Here is a 23,005-nt window from a genome sequence, read left to right on the forward strand (position 1 = left end):
CCTGTTTAAGCACTTTTCCCTCTGCTGGCAGGTCCCAGCACGTTTGGAACTTCCAGTTCTCCCTGCAGGCATCAGGGCCCAGCAAAGCTGTTTAGAATTAAAAGCCCTATTTCATTCCCACTGGGATCAAAGCACGCAGAGAGGGAGGGTTTTCAAACCAGCAAACCACATTTGAGCCCAGCTGGTGCACCCCAGGGCCCCCCCATCCCGACCCCCATCCCGGCATTCCCTGCTCACTCCAGCAGGCTCTTGGCAGGGTCCTGAAGGCTCTGCTTGAGCCCAAACAGCTCTGAACTATCCCGCTGTGTTCCATCTCCATGGCTCACCTCATCCCTCCAGGTTGGATGAGTTTTCCCCAGCCTCTCTTGGTTGGTGCCTCAGCCCCACTTTAAGATCCCATAAACCAGACCCATTCCCTCCCATACCCCTGTGGTCACCCCAAAATCCAGCACCCACAATTACTGACAGGACAACCTGGATTGGAGCAGGTGTGGTTTGCACCAGGCAGGAACTTCACGACTCCATCCTCTCCTAAAGCAACTCCAGGGTGAGGAGGAGCCAGCCTCACTCCTTTCCTGCATTTTCCTGCGCCTGTCTGGAGCAGGCTCATTCCTGCCAGGAATGGGACATCCCTGTCCTGTGCCACCAGCAGCTCCCAATAGGCTCTGTCTGCTCTGGAGCACAGGAGCAGCCCCTCAAACCTGAGGGCAGCCCAGTGGCCCCAGGAGCCTCTAGCTGCAGGCACAGAGCCATGGAAACACAAAATCATTTGGATTGGAAAAGACCTTTAAGATCACCAGGTCCAACCATATCCATGGAGTGCCCAACCATATCCACCCATATCCAGCCCTGAGTTCATCCAATCCTGAGTGCATGCTGTAAATATCGGACAAAAATCTCCAAATTTTTCCTAAGAAAACCAAACCCTCCAGATCCCTCCAGGACCAGCCAGTGAGGATCTCTCACAGCCAACTTTTTCCAGATCTCTTCAGCTCAGGCTGCAGTTTCAAACCTAGGGCAGGAATAAAGCACACGGGAGACAGCCAGAATTCCATAGGAAAAAAACCCTTTTATTTAACAATATATCAGGTTCCATCATGGCTCCATGGAGTTCAGCTGCCACAGAGCTGTTACCGATGCCGATGATATGCTACTGGGCGGGAGAGCTGGGAGAAGGCGAAAGGAATCAAAACCAGGAACATGACACGAAGAAAGAAAATCTGCGGCGCTGGGAGCGCGGCCGAGGGGATCCCGGCACCGCCGGAGCCCCACCGGGAGCCGAGGAGGATCAACCAGCATGGGGATGCCAAGGCCGGAGCCAGGACGTGCCCTGCAGCCGAGGAGGAGCCAGCACAGAGGGGCCTGGTTCCCTCCGTGCCCGGTTCCCCACATGGTGCCCAACCACTCCCGCTCGGCCCAGCCCCATCCATCCCCTGTGCCCCGCACCAGGAGCACATCCAGGCTCCAGCTCCGTATCCACCCCTCGGCTAAGGGCAGTGCAGGGTGCACAGGGAAAATCTGTCAGCCCGGCTGCTCTGGCAGGGGCACAGGGGTGGGGCAGTGGCAGTCCCAGCTGGTTGATGGCAGGGCCAGGCCCCTCGGGACAGGGACGGTGCGGATGTGACGCTGTGGGATGTGGAGGTGGCACAGCTCTGAAATGTGGGAGCGCAGTAAGGACGTGCAGGGGCGCAGCGCTGCCGGGATGGAGAGAGGGATGTGAATACCTGCTCCAGCACCTTTGGAACCTCCTAGAAACCATCTGTCAATATAATGCAGGTTCACAGCCCAGCTCCTGGGAGCAGCTGGGAGAACTGGGGGCTCCTTGATGCCTTCCAGCTGCCCACGACAAGTGCCATGTGACACCAGAGATGGCTCCAGGCGAGGCCACCACCCCTGGGCAGGGACCCTGCATTGAGGTGGGCATGGCTGAGGAGAAGCCATCCCAGCCCTGGCACCAAGAAGAGATGGGGCCATGGTGAGCTGGCAGTTGGCAACCAAAATAGGGAAACACAAAATGGGATAGCTGGGAAAGGGATCTGCACCAGGAGCAGCTCCACAGACCCAGAAATGCTGAGCAAGATCTCAGGATGTTGCATTAAGTTCTGCATCCCCAAGTCAGGGATTTTTTGGTTAAAGATAAGAAAGCAGATAAATTTGATGTCCCTTTAGATCACCACGTGGTCCCCAAGTCTCTGCCTGTGGCCAGGACAGGACTCAGAGCTCTGGGACTCACTGGGAATGAGCCACAGATTCAAGGATGGACTAGAATCCCAGATTCCTGCCTCATTCTCTGCTTGGAGCCCATCTGATCCTGCATTATATCGAGGGCAGGTCCCCAGTCCCGATCCCGGCAGTTCCCACACTCCAGCACAACCCACAGGCTCCGGGCTGAGCTCTATGACAATGTTTTACACCCGTTCTTGTGGTTAAAATTTCTTTTTTTTTCATCTTTTTTTTTTTAAGTTCTCATTTGTTTTTCTAAGAAAAAGCAACCAGAAAATAATTCGGAGTTTATACAAAACATTTTTACATTATTTCTTCCAAAAAAGACTAGTATTTACACAAACAAAAGGAGGGGGGGAGGAAACAAAAAAATTAAAAAAAAATTTAAAAAAGGAAAATCAACCAAATTTCAATGCTTTCCAAGAAAAGAACCCGAGGGACACACTCTGATCCAGGACCCAGCAGCCCGAGGTGCTCAGCAAAAACCAAGAGTTCTGATTTCACCCTTTCTTCACATATTTACAAGATTTTGCAGCTGTTCCCAGCAGCAGGAGTGGGACTGATGGAGACCTCAGCTGGGGACAGCCACCATAAGGAGCCACCAGCACTGTCAGATCACTTTTGGTACAACCTGTGGCCAGACTCTGTCCCTTCTCCACCAAAACCAAACCAAAACTACATCGTCCCCTCACTTCCCCCTGCACTCCAGTCACTATTCCTAATGGATTCCACTGTCACTGTCACCATCACCACTGCCACCACCACCCAGCCAGAGCCCTTCCCACTTGGGGAAACACAGGCTAAGGTTTGGCAGAGGGAAAAGGGAAAGGGGATTTTTTTAAGACACAATTCTCTGGGATCTCCCCATCAGGGAATGGGGGTCCTGGTGGGTGTGGCTCCCAGGCCAGGATGGGCAGTGGATCCCACAGAGCAGAGAGGGATGGAAGGTGCTACAAGGGGGAAGCAGTGCTGGGATGGGGAATAGGGGGGAGCACCCACTGTGCATCTCTCCCAAGGGAAGCAGCTGGTTTGGGGCCCTGGAAGCAGAACCACCTCAGGATGCCAAGGGCAGGAGGGGAGCTGAGACACCCCACTCCGCTCCAGCCCAAATTCCTGCCCTAAACCCAACAACGTGACACCACAGGATGCTCCCATCCCGCTCAGGGCCAAACTCCAGCACAGCAGCCGGGCCACCAGATCCCCCTGGGACCACCAGGTCCCCCCAAGTCACCAGATCCTCCCAGGCCACGGGCCCCTGTCCCTGCTCTGCCCCTGCCCCTGCCCGCTCCTTGTCAAGGCACTTTAGCAGAGCAGCTCCCTCGCTCTTTGGGCACTTCCTAACGCGGGATTCGGGGCCCTGGGGACAGGCGGGAACAGCCCAGGCGGGAACAGCCCCGCCGGCCCCACTCCTGCTCCCTGAGCAAAAGCAGCTACTGCTGGAAGGAAAAGAAAGTGAGGAAGGGGGGACAGCCCGAGGACAGGCAGTGACAGGGCAACGCCAGCCCTGGTGGGCTCACTGGCATCAGCCGCAGTGCTGGCCGCTCCTCCCGGGAAGAGGAAGCTGGGAATGATCCCACCAGACAGGCTCAACCTCTTCCCGTTTTGGGCGGGAGATGGGCAAGGCAAGGGCAGGGGAGCCCGGGCTGCAGACCCCCGGAAGGTGGCAGGAGAGGGAATGCTCCTGCACCAGGAGCAGGGCAGGGAACAGGCACAGTGGGGCTGGTCCCCAGAGCAGGTCCCACCGAGGGGCACTGGATTCTTCAGGTAAACCAGGAGGGTGGAAAAGCTGTTGGCTCAGATCTCAACCAAGCCAAGCCTGGTGCTCCAGCCTCTTGGGGGCTTCCAATCCCGAGCACCAGCCTCCTCCTGACACTCCTGGCACAAGCTGCAAGTTGGGAACCTTTGTTTTCCAGTTTTCCTTTCCAAGGACAACCACCTGCAGTATGCCCAGCTTGGGAGGGGGCTGCAGCTTCCCCCTGCCACCCCCTACTTTGCTTCCAGCAGGCTCAGCCCCAGCCTGATAGAAAGCCAAAGGCTTTTTTCCACAGTGGGATGCTCCAGAGGGGTTGGGAAGAGCTGCCAGGCGACGGCTGCTCGGCGTGGGGCAGGAGCAGTGTCCAGCCCCTCGTGCACTGAATGCTTGAGACAGGGTGGAGATAGAAATTTTTTTTTCTTTCTTTCTTTTTATAAAGAGACTAAAACAAGAGTCAACAGCTACGAACACAAACGTTTCCAGGGGCAGTAGGGGGAGCGGGATCTGCCCCGTGGCCGGCAGGATGACGTGCTGGAAGGAGGTGATGGCGTGTGCCCAGAGGTGGCGGGCCGGAGTCCCGCCCAGAATTCACAAAAATAAAAATGTTACAAAAAAAATTAAAATAATTATTATAATAATAATAATAGTAGTAGTAGTAAATCGGGTTTGCCAGCTTCCTCCCTGCACAGTTGTCTGCATCTTGGCACCATGGCAAAGCATCCTCCTCCTCATCCCCCTGTGCGCTCGCTGCTCCTGGGACTGAGGAGGCCCCGGCATCGCTCCAGGCTCCGGGACCCTGTGGCGCTGGCGGGCACTTCCCACAGGGCCAGAGGGGTGACGCGGGGAAATCCCAAACCACAAAGGGGAGGTGGAGTCTCCGGGTTTGCCAGCGGTGTCCCGAGCACAGAAAGGCACGGCGCCCGCCCCCCACGGCCGGCCACAGTCTGGAGAAGAAGAGGAGGAGGCTGAAGGCTCACCCTCAGAGTCTCGGGATTACAAAAGCTGAGAACTACAAAACTAAATACAAAGGGGAGAATCAGCACGTGAGCGTTGAGCCCTCCGCTCCCCGGCGCTGCTCCCGGCGCTGCCCGCGCCGTGCCGGGGCCAGGGGAACGTTTCGCTTCCTCCCTGCGGCGCCAGCCCCGCACCCGGCGCTCCCGCGCTGCTGCATCGGCCGTTCCCAGGCTGCTCCTCACACCTTGTAGTAAATGTTGGCTGGGCTCTGCGGGGGCATCTCCTGCACGATGTAGACGGGGTGCCCGTAGTCCCCGCTCACCTTCTCGTAGTGCGGGCAGTAGTTGTTCTCTGTAGTCCGTAAGGGGATGATGATGTCGCTGGGCTCTGAGCCCGCGTTCCCGCTGCATTTGGGGCTGGCCAAGGTGCTAAGGGACAAGGCTGCGGCTCGCTGCTGCGTGTGCTTCCGGTGCCGCTTGCGGATCTTGATCAGGAGCACGACGAGGAAGATGATGATGAGGATGAAGATGACACAGCCGGCGCCGATGGCCGCAAACACGGCCACCTTGGAGCTCAGGAAGCCATCGCTGGGACCTTGGGTCTCCTGGCCATCCTGGTTGACAGAGCCTGCAAGGCAAGGGGAGATGGGGGTCAGAAAGGCAGCCAGATCTGTGCTCTGTCCATGCATGGATCACACCTGTGGAGCAGGGGGATGAGTTGCTCATTGGAGCCCCTCTCTGCCCCCCAAACTCAGCACAACATTCTCCTGCCGTGCTCCCAAGGAGGGGAGCCCCCTCACCTCCAAGGGGACACCACTTGCTCCCCACCTTCCCACCCCAGTCAGACCCACACATTTCTGGGAAGGACTGGGCAGGGCAGGCAGGAGCCCCAGGCATCCACAGAGGGGGCACCACACGCCCTGTTCCCCATCCTGCACCACTGCTCCCCTTCCCATCTCCCAGCCTAGGGAGCAGAGTGTTGATTGTGTCCAGGTGACACCATTCCAGACCTGGGGAGCCTTCACTCCCCACAGCAGACTGGGATGCCCTGGTGAACGTGGGCTCTGACACGCAGAGCACCCCAGTCTCCAATTACTGACCCCTGGGCCAGGGCAGCTGTAGCCCCTGCAGGGGCAGCATTCAGAGATTGATCCAGGCAGGAAGAAAAGAAAAACTTCCCAGCTTCATCTGATTCCACTTTGCTCTCAGAGGGGTCAGGAACTCAGGAAACCACCTTCAAAGGGCTCTCACACCCAAGGACCTCACCTCCTCCAAGCTCTCAGATGTGCTGTAAGGAACACATGGGAGGAGGAGGAGGAAGAGTGCTGAAACAGCACTTCTCTGCCAGGAGCTGGGGAAATAAACCTGAGCTACTCTGCAGACTGGGCTTAGGATGGCAGCGGGACAGCAGAGATGAGCACAACACTTAAAGCAAACCCATCCAGATCCCAGATCCAGAGAGTCTGGTATCCCTGGGATCCAAGCAACAAGTTTAACTTGGAGGTGCTTCATTGGCCCCATGGCAGGCAGAGGATCCCATCCCTCTCCTGGGGATCCCTGGAATACCCACCTGGCTTGCCGGGCTCCTCTGCTGCCGGGACCTTGCTGCGCGGGCTCTGTGTGACGACCTTCACGGTGTCATCCGACTCCTTGCTCGGCCGACTCGTTGTCAGCTGCTCTGGGATCACTGCGTTGGGATCTGGGAAAGGGGAGGGATGGATGAGAAACCTTGGTCCAACCTGGAAGGCAGCACCTTGTTCCCCCTAAAGAAGTGCCCCCAGTTGTCAGCCCCTCCCATGGGGCACAGGAGCACTGGGAGATGCCGAGAGCAATAGAGCAAGGCTGAGCTGCTCCAGGGCTTGTGGGAAGCAGGTCCCCACCCTAATTCCCTGGTTTGCTGTTTTCAGAACTCCCGTGCATGGGCTGGGACAGGTTTCTTGCTCGGGCAGCAGGAGGAAAGGAAGGGAAGGGCAGGCAGGAGGCCAAGGCTGCAGCACAGCTTTGCCTGTTTATTATAAATATTGGCCCCAACGTGCAAACACAATAATGAGAAGCAGAATCGGGAGCTGCGCATCTGAGTGAGGGCTGAAATGAGGCCGGGGAATCACTGGGAAGCAGCTTGGGATGGAGGTGGTGGGGAGCAGGAGCTCCAGGAGAAGAGTCTGTTAGTGATATCCCTGCTGTCCCACTGCCACCAGAGTCCCCACAGCCTGGTGGCCTCCAGAGCTGAGAGCCACCAAGCCAAATCCCTGACGCCTGGCCAGCTACAATATCCCCTTGGATGCCCAGGAAGTCACAGGGGCAGTGCCTTTGCCAGCCCCACCGAGACACTTGCAGGGCTCATGGGTCCCGGTGCTGAGCTCACTTCCCACCGGGATATGGCCCACGAGGTAACTGGGAACAATCGCTCCCTTTCAATCCCAGTGCTCCGCACATGCGCCATGTTGGCAGGAGAAAAAAGGCAGGAAGAAAGATCCTAAAAATGAAATTCTGTTGAACTAACCCAAGAGTGCTCCCAGGAGCAGCTGGCCTGGCCTCAGTTTCCCTGGAATCTTGAATTCCCACATTCCCCAAAGGGGCAGCAGGAGACCCCAGGGAACAGGAGGACTCACCCTGCCCCACTTTCATGACAATCTTCATGGAGCGTGTCTGGCAGACCCCTCCTTCCCGGTTCTCCAGGCCATCCAGCGTGCCGTTGGAAGTGGCTGCAAGAAAAGAGAGGGAATGTTAGACAGGCTCCTAGGAGCTGGAAGGGCACTGCTGGGCAGCTCTCTGTTGTTCCCTGGCATTACTGTGCAGGTCCTCACTGTCCCATGGCACTGCCAAGCAGGTCCCAGCTATCTCCTGGCACCTCCGACCCCAGGGATTCACTCCAGACCCCCCATTACAGCCACATCTTCACACTCCAATCCAGAGCCCTCCAAACTGCCAGCTCCTGTCCCTTCCAAATCTGCCTGCAGCAGTGAGGACATGATCCCTGCAGCTTCCTCTCACTGCCACATCCACACAAGTGAGCCATTCTCCACGCCTGCACCCTCCTCCCCCTTTAATTCCTGGATAATTTCCTTTGCTCCTGGTGCAGAATGGGAACACTTGCATATGCACAGTTTAAATTATACATCTCTAATTACACCCTGTGCCTCGGTGAAGAATGTAAACTCAGAGCCCCAGTGGACTCCAGGGGCTCTAATTGCAGGGCAGAAGTCACTTAAATTCACATTAACTTTTTGCTGGAGCCGGCACGGAGTTTTCAGCCCTTGGATCCCATGGGAGCACAGGGAAGATTCCCCCATCCTCCAGCCCTCTGCAGGTCTCAGGGCAGGAGGGACACAAGAGAGAATAAACCCAAACACAAGGATTTCAGGATTAAGCACCTAAATGGCAGATTCTGCTAAACAGACTCAAAAATCTGGTTTCTGACCCCACCAGGGCCCTGGATGTGGCCACTGTGCCTGGCATGGAGCCAATGGGATGGTTCCCACCCCATCACCTCCCTCCATCATGGCAAACACAAAGCATCCCAGTGCTCCAGCAAATCTAACCACAGAGACCAATTCACCAGGGAAGCAGGGAAACCCAGGAGGAGCTCAGCAACAGCTTGGGGAAGGCAATGAGATGGAGAATCATGGAGTCCAGGGATTAGTTTTCCAGACACAAGGCAGGACTTGGCCAGCACAGCGCAGCCAACACCTCCCGGAGTCTCAAGTCAAAGCTCAGCCCCAGGGTTTCAGATTCCCTGTGCAGCCCAATTCCTGCCTCCATCCTGCAAAAAAGCAGGTCTGGGAGGGCAGGTGACTGACAGAAATTTGGGATGAATCCATTGGACCCTGCTGGGTGCTGGTGAGGGGACGGGAAGAGGCTGGAGTACAGAGCAGTGAGGCACTCAGGAGGAGGTTGGGTGCCTCCATGAGCCTCTACGCTGGGATAAACTGGAAAGCACACCCGGATCCCACCAGGAAGAAGGCTCTGAGTCCATCAGCTCTTTCCAAACACCTCTGTGCAATCAAGGCTCTTGCCTGAAACCCCAGCAAATGTTTTGCTAATCAGAAAGTCCTTGGGCCATTTGCTGAGTTATCACCTCTCCTGCAGCAGGGTCCCCCCTGCCAGCGGCTCCCAGGATGGAGACGCGCATCCAGCTGGGATGGTGCATCCAGCTGGGATCTGCTGGCAGCCCTTCCAACAGCAGCACTGTCAGCACCAAACCCCACGCAAATGCCTGGGAATGTGGAGAAACGCCCCCGACAGCCTGCACGAGTTCTCTGGAATCCAAACAGGATGGACCTGAGCTCAGACTCCCCATAAAAACACATCAGGAGTGAACTCCAGCAGAAGGCTCAGCAGCCCAGTTCTCCCAGGCCAGAGGCGCCGGTTTGGGGGTGAAATCAGCAGGTACATCCCGGCTCACAGCCCTGAAGCAGCTCCTTGAATTGTTTCCCAGCTTCCCAGCTCCATGCCATGGGTTGTTGCATCTAGAAGAGACACATCCATCGAAGGAGAAGGCAGCAGTCTGTAAAAACCAGTCTCTGTGAGGCCTCACAAGGTCTGATTTATAAATAATTAACTAATTATAACAAAATGTGGCAACAAGCAAGCATGGTTCCAGTGGGGGAAACCAGAAGACCCCACAAAGGCAGCAGTTCCTCCAAATAACTATGAAGACATTCCATCCATATACAACAAAAAATATTAAAGGTCCAAAGAGGACAGAGGGAGCAGCGGGAGCCACAGGGATGGACGAAGGGACACAGCTGAGCATCCTTCTTCCCACCCCACACTTGGACACAAAGTTTCTTCTTGTTCTAGCCATGGAAATGATGAGGGAGAAAGTAGCTTTGAGAGGGAACCATGTGGAAAAATGAAACAGTTGCCTGAGGCAACAAAAAAAGGGAAAAACATTTGTAAAACCCACAGTGATGGTCTTGGAATCGCCTCTGGAAACAAGGACATGAGCTTCCACATTTCGTGTAAATCCACAATGGGCCAGAGAGAAGCTGGATGCTCCACGCAGCTGGTTGGGCTTCCAAAAGTCAAAATCCTAAATCCCCAAATTCATCCAAATGGTGCAGAGTCCAGAGAGTTTGATGTGAACATGTAGGGCAGGGTGATGTGAGAGCAGCAGGTCCCTGATCCATCGGGAAAGGTTCCTCCAGCGCAATTCCCTGTGAAGCTCAGCGATGAAGAGCTGCTCCTCCCACTCTGTTTCCTGCTTTCCCAGTGGAAGAAGCTCCAGCAGAAGGCTCCAGGCTCAGCTCAGCCCAGCTCCAGAGGATCCAGACTGGGATCTGGGTGGCACTTGATGGATTCCTCAGGTACCTGTGCCGCTTACTGCCACAGTTAGGGTGAGCCATGGTGACACCACCAATCCTCAGCTGCCAATGGAATTCAGAGTCAGCAACCCACAGAAGAAAATGTTAAATCCACAGGCACGGCTGCAGGAGAGCTGGGAGAGCCTCGAGCTGCAGAGAGGCAGCTGCAGGGCAGCAGCAGGAGACAGAGCTGTGACACAACGAAGGAAGCCAGGCAGGGAGCTGGGAATAGCCATGGAATAGGAAATGGCAGGTCGCAAACAACACTGTCACCTCCCCATGCCACACCAGCAAGGCTCAGTCCAGCCAGACCCAGCAACACTGAGCGCACAGGAGCATTTTCCTGCCTTATTCCATTTTGGAAGTATTCGCAGGTTGGCTGTAGGACTGGGAGAGCAAAAATAACCTCTGGCCAGTGACTTCCAAAGGCTGACTTCCAAAGGCTGCTCCCAGCCCAGAGAGCCATCAGATGCCTCTGCCCTAATGGAGCATTAAGCCCCGGGCTGCTGAGTGATGAGGATTTAACAGTGATACCATTAACCATGTAATTGCTTGTCAATTTAGAAGAGATGCTCAGCCACCATGGAAGCCAGGCAGGACCTCCACTCCTGGAATCCCACACGCCCATCCAGCCCAGTGACACACACCACAGAGCTGGGACAGATGGCTAAGATCCCCAACAACCCCATGGTCCCGTCTCCAAGCCAGCAATGCCATGTGCTGTCCCTGCTGCCTCCCCAGCGCCAGCACTCAGTGTCACCAGAGCTTTTCTCCCTCCCCTAAAAATATTTCAAAGGAGAACTCGGGTTTTGGCAGATGGGAGACGCTGGAAGTAATACCTGGCAAGAGATGAAGGCAAGGGTCTCTTAAATGGTCAGCCTTGGCCAGAGTGAGATGTTTGGTTTCTCTGCTGGATTCCCTCTAGCAGGGCTGCGTTATGATTTGGGCCCCAAAGCACAATTAATGTGCTGAGACTGTAGCGAATCCAAGTCTCTTTCCTTTTATTGCTCTTAATCACTCTTCCATCTGTGCAGCTCAGCCCTGCTCCAGCCCCAGCCAGGCACAGCGTGGCCGCAGCCTGGCTGCCATCGCCAGCACCCCCCTCACCCCCAGACCTGCACAAAGTTCGTGTTACCATCACTTCAGGAGAGGTGGCAGCACCCCATCAGTGTCCCACAGCCTGACCCCGATCCTGCCAGGACCACAGGGGCAAAGGGGCAGCTTGAGCCCAGCCTGGACACCCCTGGGCTGAAAGCCCCTCCTGGCACAGGTGAAGTACCTACAGGTCACCCTGGAGATGTGCCTCCCACATCTCTGACGTGCCCAGACACTGTAGGGATCCACAAGCAGACTGCACTTCAAATAAAATCCCAGCTCCTGCCACCTCCCCTCTCCAGATCTTTCAAGCTGTTTTACACCCCCTCAGTACCGACACAGAGGTGCTGCACTGGAGCCCAACCCACCATGGGCACTGAGCTCCTTCCTCCCCATCCCAACCAGGGCTGGTACCCCAAGGGGACATGGAGCCACTTCCAGGTCACGGAGCAGAGGCACCCGCCTGCTCCACTGCACACCAACTCCCTGGGGCCTCCGGGGAGCACGGCTTGGTTACAGCCCCTGCTCCTCCTCCCCCTCCTCCTGCTCCTCCCAGGCATCAGGGCCATGCAGCTCCGGCTCAGGGCATCCCGTTATTGGTACTATTAATATTAATATCGGTGTCACTTCCTAGCCAGCCCCACTGTGTCCCCCACCCCGCACACATCCTCCAGTCCCTTTCCTGAGCTCCAGCACATCGGCTGGGGCTGCTGCCAGCGCCGGGGCAGGGGCTGTGCAGAGGGAGCCCACTCCACGCTGTCACACTGCCAGCGGGGCCGGCAGCCGCCTTCCAGCCTTCTCCCAGCCTTCCCGAGGCAGCTGCGCCGGGAAGGGGCCCTGCAGCCCCTGAAATGCCTGTGTGAGCCAGCCCGGCCCTGTCCCGTCCCTGCACAGCGCAGGAGGTGCAAGGCTTGGGTTTCGCAGCCACTCCTGCCAGCTCCAGAGCTGCTCCAGAGCTGCCCCAGCCACACGGCCCGGCATGGAGAGAGAAGGGCCTGGGGGCTGCTTCAGGGGACCCTCTGCTCTCCTCCCTGGCATCAGGGCACTGCCAGGCCCAGGCCCATGCCATGAAGACAACTGGGATTGCTGTGTCCCTCCTCACAGCTGTACAAGGCAGGTGAGGAGCCTGTCGCTGAAGCAACTGGGAATCTGGCCATCCCACCCCACACTCCCTGCTCCGGCAAACACAGTGGGAAAATCCCCAGTTCAAATGCACTGCTGGAAATAGGAATGAAAACCATCACATGGGGTTTGGCTAGGATGGGGTTTGGCTTTCCCTGGCAAGGGTCAGCACCCCCAAAATCAAATTAAATTAGTCCCATTCCTTATAGGGAGCAGCACACAGAGCTGGAAGAAGGGAGGACACCACCCACCACACTCATCCTCACCACCTACAGTTCCACTCTCTCCCACTCTTTCCTGGGGCAAAGGGAGAACAGGCAAACACTGAAGTATCCACTGGAAAAAGACACTTTAACACAAGTAATGCTTAAGTGAAAAGCTAATTTCACTTAAGCTTTCTGGTGGAAAATTATAACCAGTCCTAATTAGTGTCATAATTAAGAGTCACTGCTGGATTGCAGGGAACCTCATCCAGTCTGGAAAGCACATCTTAGCTGCAGGACCACAGCTTGATGACTCACTCAAGACCTTTATCATCAACACTGTCTGCGGGGATGAGCTGTGGAAACTCCCAGTGTCCATCCTGCTTCCTGCTCAGCTCAGGAGGACCACAGCCCTAAATAAACCCTTTGTCTTCAGGTCTGTCCATCTTTTCCAAAGAAAGAGCACATCATTGGGAGAGGAAAGTGATTTGTGCAGTCTCTGTGGTCACCCCAAGCAACTGGAGACGGGTCAGGATGAAAATGCCACATAATTCCCCACCTGATGCTCTGCCAGAGTCATTTGTGGGCCCCACTGGGAGCAGGAGGGGATGAAACCACTTACTGCCTTTTAACAGGGTGTAAATCTCTCCTGTTAGGTAGCAAAACCTCTGGGAGATGACTGAAAAATCCTTTGGAAAGGGGATGGAGACAGACAGTGCCATCCCCCAGCTGCAAGGCCGATGCCAGCTGCCCACCTAAGCTCACACTCCATCCACACTCGCAGGGGCTCAGAGAAAACTTCAGGTGATCAGGGACAGAGAGGCTGACAGAGGGACAGATTCATGTGCAGATATTCTGGAAGCTCCAGATGCCTGGGAGAGCTCATGGAGACAAGAAGATGCCAGGCAGTGGGGAGGGACAGCAGCTCTGGGTGCTATGGGATAGCCAGGAGGAAACCCCACTGCAATTACAGGCAAACTCTGCATAACCACCAGGAACTTGTGGAACTGGGGAGGTGACATCAGTGAACCTCCTGGCCCAAAATTGCAAATAATCCCCTGCCTGCAAGAGGAGGCAGCCCAGGCACTGCTCCCACTGTGGCTATGCACCCACCAGAGCCCAACTCAGAGCAGGATCACCTGTGGCTTCCAGGGCTGTACCCCACAATAACTGGAGCAGGAGATGATCCACTGCTCCTGGGGATTGCATGGAAGGACCTCAGGAGCTGGTCTGCTCCACACAGACACCAGTGCACGGATCAAATAGTACCCAGCAACACTCTGAGTTACAGGGTTTGGAAATTTCCAATAGATGCCACATAAACCCCTGACTCTCCAGACAAAGATTTGCCTCCTCGCTGAGTAACGGATGGAGGAAGGAGACTCTATCCCTAAATTAGAGCTGATCCCACTGCAGCCACCCCCAGATTCCACTGTTCCTGCAGCCCCCTCTCCATGAGGTGTGTAACTCCCACTCCACACTGCCAGGTGAGATCAAAGAGCTCAGCAATTACACAGCACCAGCAAAAACATCAATCCCGGGGCAAAGAGACTTCGAGTGGAGGATGACTCCAATCCTCCCCGGAAAGGTGACCTGCTGAAGGTGCCACACACCACCTGGGCTGGCCTGGCTGAGGGGTGGATAGACACAGATCCCCAGAAATTAGGGATGGAAAAGGGTAGCATGTCACAGTTCACTAATGCCAGACTCTCTGCACCCTGCATGTCTCAGGGTCCAAGTGTGATGGTGCTTTCTGGAGCTCCCAGTGAGCTCTTGGTCTGACAGACAGCACCCACCATCACCAGCATCCCCCACCACATCCCAGCACCCACCATCACATCCCAAGCACCCACAATTACAGACCCCTCCACACCAGTCTGGAGCTGCAGTGAACCCAACAAGCCTCTTCCCAGCACTATAGGAGCAGTGGATTGCAATAGGGATCCCAGAAGAAAAGCCCAGGGAGAGGGCCTGGATGTTACGGTTATTTAAAAAAATATGCCAAGGAAGTAGCTGCCTGCACTTACCCATGCACAGCTTCCCAGCCACACCAGTATGGCAGGATTTGTTTCAATTCCTCATCAAGCTGAAAACTCTTTCTGTCTTAAGAGTCTCCTACTCAATGTTTAATCCAAAAGCAGCCAAGTTTATTGCTTCTAGTGTCCCAGAGGAAGTCCTTGGAGGTGACCACCGATGAAGAGCCAGGTTCACCACAATCCATGCAGCTGCAGCTCTAGGAGATCCCCTGGGATTTGCTGCAGACATGGCAGGAGGAGCAGGGGCTGGAAGAGCCAGGGTGAGGAAAGGGAAGATGGTATGCACCAAAAAACCTGCTTTGGCATGAGCCTCCCACCACAGCAGAGCAGGATCAGGCAGGTGATCCAGGGGGAGATGTCACCTCTTCCCTGCCATCACCTCTGCCATCCCTACTGTCACCTCAGTGTTCAGGAGCACTGAGAAGTTAAACATGTTTTGTTTTCTCCTAATGGGTCGTGACAATATTAAAGGGATCGTGACAATGATAGAGATGCTCTTGCAAATCATTTCTCCTGGGGAAGAACATCCTGGGATGCAGCCAGCCCAGTTTCTCAGGCAGACAGCACCCAGTGCCCAAGTCCAGAGCCCTCTGCTGTGCCAGGGCTGTAGGAAGAGCTGGGCTGCCCAGCAGCCAGGGAGATGAGCGGGCATGAGGACCCCTGGGTGGGTGGTTATGGCAGGCAGGGACCCCTGGGCGGGGGTTTGTGGCAGGCAGGGCCCCCCTGGCCCCAGAGCAGATCAAAGCACGGGGTATTTACCTCCCAGCCGGGCCCGGGACACCGGCCCTTTCTGAGGGGGCTTTTCATCCCTATTAGGGCCATGAAAGGCTGAGCCATGAGATCAGCTGCCAGGGGCTGTCCGGGGACAGCGCTGAGCCGAAAAGGTCAGGAGGGAGGAGGAGAAGAGAAAAGAGGCAGAGGCTTAAGGGACAGGGCTCAACAAAATCACATTTACTATGGTCACGCTCTTCAGACAAGCCTGCAAGACAAGGAACCGCGTGTTGTCTAAGGGCCATTATTTGGGTTTGACATGGCCAGGGCCCGGGCTTTGAAGTCGGGAGCAGGACACCGTTAGAGCCGTTTGTGTCCGGCCACCGGCTCCCACGCAGCATCACCATCCCCTGCCAGCGGCTCCCAGCGGGATGGGGATGGGGATGGAGGAGCAAAGCCCCAAAACCAGATGGATGCCACCAGGCCGGCTCTGCTTGGCCCGGGTGTGTCGCAAGCCGGGCTCCTTTGGGTGAAGAATGAGGAAGCCGCTTAATTGGAGTTTTATCAGCAGAAGTTCACAGCTCCCATCATGGCATCAAACGGCCCTTGGGCTTTCAACTCCCCTCCACCAAACAAGTTGTGGGAAGGAGCACGAGGAGCACATGAAAGTGGCCACATTCAAATGGCATCAGCAAAGAGCTGGCAGGCTGACAAAGCCCCCCCTGGCACAGCCCCCAGCCCAAGGAACCAGGGAGGGAATTATCAAATCCCAAGGAATGCAGGAAGGAGCACGAGCGGCTCTGCACACATGCACTGGCACAGGCTGAAGGCTTCCCAAACCAACGGAAGCTGGAGGAGCACAGCCAGAAAAGCGAGTATGGCAACGTGTCCCAAAAAAGCTCCCGAGGAGGAAGGATGATCCTGGCAGCTGGCAGGGTATAGGTGACCCCCTTCCTCATGCTGAGCTGCAGGAAAATGCTGACAGAGCGTGGCCTGGGGACGAAGCCACATCGCAGCAGCAGCGATGGTTTACAACAAATAACTCTTGCCAGGTTAAGACTAATTGCATCTAAAAACAGAAATGCAAGACAAGGGCTTTAACACAACACTCAGGGTAATAGATCCGCTCTCACTGCATCCCACTGCCAAAAAGCATTGGATTGGATTACGGACATTATTACATCAAAAATGGATTGAAGGGCTTAAGGACTCACAATAAACAGCAAATGCGTCGGATTTATGAGGAAACATCTACTAGGACCTTGCTTTTCCTTCAGAGTCGTCATCAAACAAGGGCTCTGTGCTTTAAAGAGGCTCATGGGACAGGTTGGACACTGAGGAAGAACACCTGGAAGAACACCTCAGCACCACCACCACCACATCTGCAAACAGCTGCCTGGAGTGCACCCCAAGGCTGAGCAAGGTTTGCTTGGGGTCTCTATACCCCATTGAACACAGAGGGGCTGCCAGGACCACACCAGCTCCAAAACCCAGAGAAGGAGCTGGGAACTATGGGAGTCCATCCAGTTCATCCCCTGCCATCAGAAGGGACACCTTCTACTAAACCAGGTTGTTCCAAGCCCTATCCAACCCAGCCTTGAACACTGGTCCCTGGTATGGGACATTCCAGGGATGGACTGGGTTACATTTAACAGTTCCTTCTAACCCAAACTATTCTTTGACTCTCTGATCCAGAGCTCTAGGATAGCAGGGAGCCACTCCGGGAGCTCCTCCTCACGTCACCCTGCTGCCAGGACACAGGGATTAATGGATCTCTATCCAGGCACCTCATTACCAGAGATAGTAAAACTGGAGCAAGTTCAAAGAAGAGCAGCAAATGCAATTAGGAGTTGGAGTGAATTAGGAGGGGAGGTGGAAGGAGCTGAACCTGCAGGGCTGGATAAGCCATGGTGGGGCTGGAGCTGCCCACGACATCCCGAGAGTGCAGGCACCAGGCAGGGGGGAGGCTATTCCACTGGGAAGTATTTTGAAGGGAGGGGACAGGACACTGGGGACAGGTAATCACACCAAGACACCAAAGGCAAGCAGGGAAACACCCAGGAGACCCAGGGATGGAAGCAACCACAGCACATCATGATATAAAACACACAATTCCCAAATTCCCATCTCCTTCCCCCTCTCATCACTTCATCCTGGGGATGGTGCCCACATCCTGCTGGAGGCCCACATGCCCCTCAGCCTCTGTCTTCAGCGTAGACCTGCATGCAGATGCTGCTGCATCTTGTTCATTATGGAAAGCCTTAAGAATAAGCATCACCTTTCCTTATTCATCCCCAGGAGCAAAGATGCTTTTAAGGAAAGCCTGGAGCTGGTGTGGAGGGGGTCGGTGTGAGGCTCCAGAGAGGACGGGGACAGGGAACAGCAGCTTTCAAAAGCCTTTTCATTGCTAAGCCGAGGGCTGGGGCCGTGTCCCTCCGTGATAAAAGTGTCCCTAAACAAGGCTTGGCATATCCAAAGTGATGGCAAGGAGCAGTCCTGAATAGAGGGACCCTGGGAAGCCCCCAAGCTCTGGTGAGGAGGTTTTCCAGCCGCTGGGGAAGGTGGGGCATGAGTGGCACACGCCCTGCTCCCCTCAGCTTCAGCATTGCTTCCCTGGCTTAGAAATGAAAAGGGAGAAAAAAAACCTTTTGTGTCCAGGCAAAGCTTGGGGAAAGGGAGGGGAGAAAAATTGGGGGGGGGAAGACAACATGTGGGTGGTCTGCTCAGGAGACTTTTGACTTTGTTTTTTTGGCTATTTTATTTCTTGGCAGAAAGAACTCCTGGGGCTGCTCAGCAGAGGGTATGGCCAGATCACAGGAGCATCCTCAGCCCACCCAGGGGCCAAAGTTCAGCTGGCAGCTCCCAGCTCTGAGGGGTTTCGCATCAAAGCTTAGAGGAGTCAAGAGAAATTAAAGTCAGAAACGGTCCAAGGCAGGGATAGAGGGCACTGCCGGCCCCCTGAGGAGAGGGGGGGCATCCCACAGGGATGCTCCAAGCACCCTGCTTGCTGCATCCCTATACAGCCTGAAACTGGGAACAAGAGGATAAATAGGATTTTATATTAAAAAATGAGTTAAAAAGACTCAGCCCAACATCCAACAGGACACACAGGGATTTCCCAACCTGGGCTATGCTGTCTTTGCAAAATCCCGGCTGCGTGTCCCGTCGGATCCACAGCGAGCCGGAGCCGGTCACCTGCAGTGACCCAGGTGTGCTGGCAGCCTTGGAGGGGAGCTGGCATTGGCTCAAAGCTGCAGGAACCCCGCGGGAGCCGCGTTTGGAGTCGGCAATGCACCGGCGGCCGCTTGTGAAAGCACCTCCCAAAGCTCTGGGAGGTTGATTTTCACTTCAGTTTTCGTGTGAAATGCAAAACAGCTCCTTAAAATTTGGGTAATTCAGAGGCTGGTAAATCCTTCTGCCTCCATCTTCCTGACGGACTTGGTTACCATAAGAGGGATCCCATATTTCTTCTTCTTGGTGCTTTGTTCACCTCCTGAGCTCATTTTGGGGAACCTATTTGTCTTTGAGCACTCTTTGCAGCCTGAGAGTCCCATGGGCTGTAGCTCAGAGGACCCCAATTTCAGCCCTCATTAGCTTGATGACCATGTCAGGTGCTTGAACTTGACCCCCAAACACAGAGGAGGCACTGATCAAGTACTTCAAGATGCTTGGCTGACCTGGCACTTTAGCTTCTCCTCCAAATTTTTGCCCACTGCAGGCAAAGCTTATACTCAATCAAGCTTTCCATCAGCTGAAGGATGGCAGAAGGGCTGAACTTTGCCATCCCAGAGCCACCAGGCTGGTGCAGCTGTGGTAAGATGAGAGCCTACATGGGAGTTGTGCCAGGGGTTTTGGCATCCCCAGCCCATCTGGGGCATCTGGACTGGAACCAGGGTGTCCTGTCCACAACGGCTTCAAAGCTGGTGCCTCTCAAGTAACACAGGACAGACATCCCCATGTCTGGACAGTGACAGTGACCATTGTTCTGGAAGAGCCTGGCCCTGCCACAGTGACTCAGCCCTGCAGAGCCCACGGTCGCTGCCAGCACTGAGCCAAGCTGGCTCTGCAGGTTGTGGTGCCAGGTCGTCCCTGCTGTCACCCCTCCTGTTAGGGAAACTTCCCTGGCTGACCATGCAGGAGCCACTTTGGCATCTCCATGGCCACACAGGTATCAGAGCCCCCTGCGAGTCCCTGTCACTACCCAGCAAAATTTGCCATGACAGAAGTGATGAGGGGTCAAGGCTGACCTGCCAGAGCCTGACCCGGCTGCTTCATCTGCATCAGGTTTATCCCAAATTATTCTGCAGCAAGATTCCAACAGCCCCAGCCAGGCTCGCTGGGGACATCCAGACCAGCAGCCTCACTACAGCACCACACTACAACACAGCCCCCCCGTCTCCACTGCCTGCCATGGCCTTGCTGCCCCCTCCCAAAGATTCCAGGCTAAAAATACCCTGTTTCCAGCCAGGAACACACGGCTCCCACGGCTGGGAGCTCACTCCCACACGGGCAGTGACCCCTGTGCCAGCCGCTCGCCGCAGAGCCCACAGCACACAGCAAGAGGAGCTGAGCCATGGCCACCGTGCCCTTTGCAGTGCACCCAGCCAGGCAGGGACAGCCAGGCTGAGGAGGAGGGGAGGGGACAAAGAGAGAGCTGGCAGCACTGCCCAGACACAGCTGAGCTCCCCCTCCATCCACACCAGAGCAGGCACAAGGGGATACATTTCTGTGCAGCAATCCCCTGCATGCACAGACCACAGGCTCTGAGGAAATTCCAGCCTCCTCTCTCTCCCCTGCATAAAATGCCATGGTGCACCAAGACACAAACAGAACAAGCCAGTGTACAGAATTTTTCAGCCATTTCGATCGTATCACACACTGGACACCACCAGCACTTCCTCATGCTGGGGCTGCTGCTCTTGGAGGCAACGCCCAGGAATAAGGACAAGCATCACCATTCCTCTTTCTCCCCAGCCCCAAAGCAAAACCCCGCAACACTTCCAGCAAAGATGGCAGCAAAAATTAAACTCCAGGCATGACAGCACTCCAGGGCCGACCCCAGATGGGGACATGCTCCTACTCCCAGCTATGAGCAGGGCAGGGGACACAGCACAGCAGCCAGATAGGGACCGGTGACCCACTCGGCCAGTGACACATTCCTCCCCCTGCTCCCATCCAGCGGGACATATTTTCCATCCGTGTCAGCTCTCTGCACCGGCCAAGTCACACACAAGTGCCTGGTGACACTCTCCAGGCGCCCAAGCCCTCCCGAGCCAAGGCTGGCAGCGAGGAAGAGGAGGGCGACTCACATGTGATGAAGTAATCCTGCTGCCGCTTGAATTCCAGGCCCATGTAGTTGGGGCTGAACTCCTGGAACTTGATGGTGAAGCGGATCTCCTGCTCGGGCCGATTGCACGTCACCAGCACGTTGGGGTCCATGACGGTGCTGCAGGCGTCCGCCTGCTCCTTCCTCACCAGGTACAGCTTGTAGTACTCGTAAGGCTTGGACGGCTCTGCCTTGGGGCAGATAATGTCCAGTTTATCCCCAATCTCTGGGTAGATGACCAGCCCCTTCCCAGTCATGAACCTGGAAGAGAGGAGGGTAAGAGGTTACCATGTGGTAGAGCAGAGGCCACAGCAGCCCAGCCCACCCCACTCTGACACCATTTTTGTGCTTCAGCTCTGCTGCTCCCCCTCTGTAAGTTTTGACACCAAAAAAAAGTTCTCCTCTTCCCTCACCAACTCAGCCTGTGCATGAAGCCAGCACAAGCTCCTGCTGACAAAATCAGGGCTGGCTTGGGTCAGTCCAGCTCGCCAGCCATGATAAGGGTGGGCACCTTTCCCGGCCCCAAGCCTGGCATCCAACTGGGAATGAGTCTTCCCACAAAGGGCTGGGAGACGCCACGGCTCTGCCCGACGGCCAGGCAAGGAGCTTCCTGCAGGGACAGGCAATAATTAGGCATAGGGAGAAGTCCTGACAATGGGGTGAAGGGAGGGATCCCGTCCACGCCCCGGCTCCCTGAGGAATTCCTGTCCTTAAATGGAAGGGAAGGAAGCATCCTGCAGGACAACTTCTACTGAGCCAGGCTCAACAGCGTGCCCAGGAGCGTGGGAGGACCGGATGGAGAGGAGCAAGGAGGGAGGAAAGCTATTCGGGGCTGGAAGGCAGGGCATTGGGAAGGGTAGGAAGGCAAGATGCTGATAATTAACATTCGGATCTCGTTATGGTGGGGCAAGGCACTGATTAGGTTTTTTTCAGCATGAAGGAGAGGATTAGGGCAGCAAGGAGGGAAGCAGCAGATCATCTACTTTGATGTAGGCAACTAAATGCGTTCCTGATGGGAGATAAGGTGGGAATGGATTTTCCTGCAGTTATCTCTGCTGCAACTCCCTCACGTAATCTGGGCACGGCAAGCACAAAGCGAGCACTTTGCCAAGGCCATGCTTCCCCTTCTGCTGTCGGACACAGCCCATCCCTGCGCCAGCCCACCCTGGAGACTGAATGGGGCTGGGATACCTTCTCCCCTAGCCAGCTGCTCTGGCTGGAGCTGCAGGCTCCATGAAAGGAAGATCAAACACACAAGACCAACCTGCTTTGTGGCTCCATGCAAGTCTTAGCAAGAAGCCACAGAGCTGGAACCAGCACCAGGCCTTTGGCTGCAGGAGCCTAGCAGATCCACAGGCTGGGCTGGAGCAGGCAGGCGGAGCCGAAGCCCACGCACCCCCAAGTGCCCTTGGCAGAGGCTCTGGAGTTCAGTGCCAACTGTAGTAGCAGGGCAGACATGCAGACATCATCTGCACCTCACTTGCAGCTTGCCAGGTCAGAGGAGCATCCCAAGCACCTAGAGCACAGCACAGGGATAGCGGGCACAGCCCTATCACAGAGCTGGATTTAGAGGGGTTACAGTTCCATCCTCCCTGCCTGGCTGCCGCTCCACATCAGCTCCAGTAGTACCCAAAGCACCGCAGTGGGGCAGCTGGGATCATCCCAACCCCAGCACCAGTGGCACAGCAGCACCTTGGCCATGTGAGGTTGTAAGGAATTTTGTAGAAGCCATGATTCAGGCGGATGGTGACCAGGAGACAGTGAGAAACTTGGCCCCTGAAGGGTCTTTAGAGAGGCAGGTAGGATGCAGAGCACGCCTGCATCCCGGCACTGCCGTCAGGTGAGCCATGCTTTGCTTCACACTACCAAGTAGGTCATCTGGCCAGTGGCCAGCAGGCACTTCCAAAGGCTTGGGAGCGATAAAGGCTTCCCCACCCACGGCCGGAGCCCTGACGCAAGGCCGGAGCGGGAGCAGGAGGCGGGAGCAGCCCCTGTCCCTCCCTCCCTGCCCGGCCGCAGACACGCAGCGCAAGTGAACACTTGCACGGGTTCCCACCCCGAGAGGCAGCTGGATCCCACACTCCTTTCTCCACGGCTGGGCTGAGTCAGAGGCTTCCTGGCACAGGATTCTGGAGTGACTCAAGCTCCCTCCTCCAGCTCCTGCCAGCTCCCTCCTGCCCAGAAGATGCCAAACAGGAAGCCACAAACAAGTCAAGCAGATGTCTTGCACCGCCAGAGCAGGAGGAGAAGGCTCCTATCCACCCTCATCTCCATACC

At 55.8% G+C, this 23,005-nt stretch overlaps 1 protein-coding gene across 1 annotated transcript in view; it reads right to left on the reverse strand.

Annotated features, from left to right (window-relative positions):
- Positions 1-1,055: 1,055 nt before the first annotated feature.
- Positions 1,056-23,005, reverse strand: part of EFNB1 (ephrin B1) — a 48,343-nt gene continuing 26,393 nt past the window's right edge. The window contains exons 2-5 of the mRNA XM_084213123.1: positions 20,712-20,989; positions 7,542-7,634; positions 6,500-6,628; positions 1,056-5,557 (exon numbers count right to left, since the gene is read on the reverse strand). Coding sequence (XP_084069249.1) covers positions 5,169-5,557; positions 6,500-6,628; positions 7,542-7,634; positions 20,712-20,989 — 889 coding nt within the window. The 3' untranslated portion in view covers positions 1,056-5,168. The remainder of the gene's footprint in view (positions 5,558-6,499; positions 6,629-7,541; positions 7,635-20,711; positions 20,990-23,005) is intronic.

The sequence above is a fragment of the Fringilla coelebs genome, assembly GCF_963513975.1.
Source record: "Fringilla coelebs genome assembly, chromosome: 11".
NCBI classification, from domain to species: Eukaryota; Metazoa; Chordata; class Aves; order Passeriformes; family Fringillidae; genus Fringilla; species Fringilla coelebs.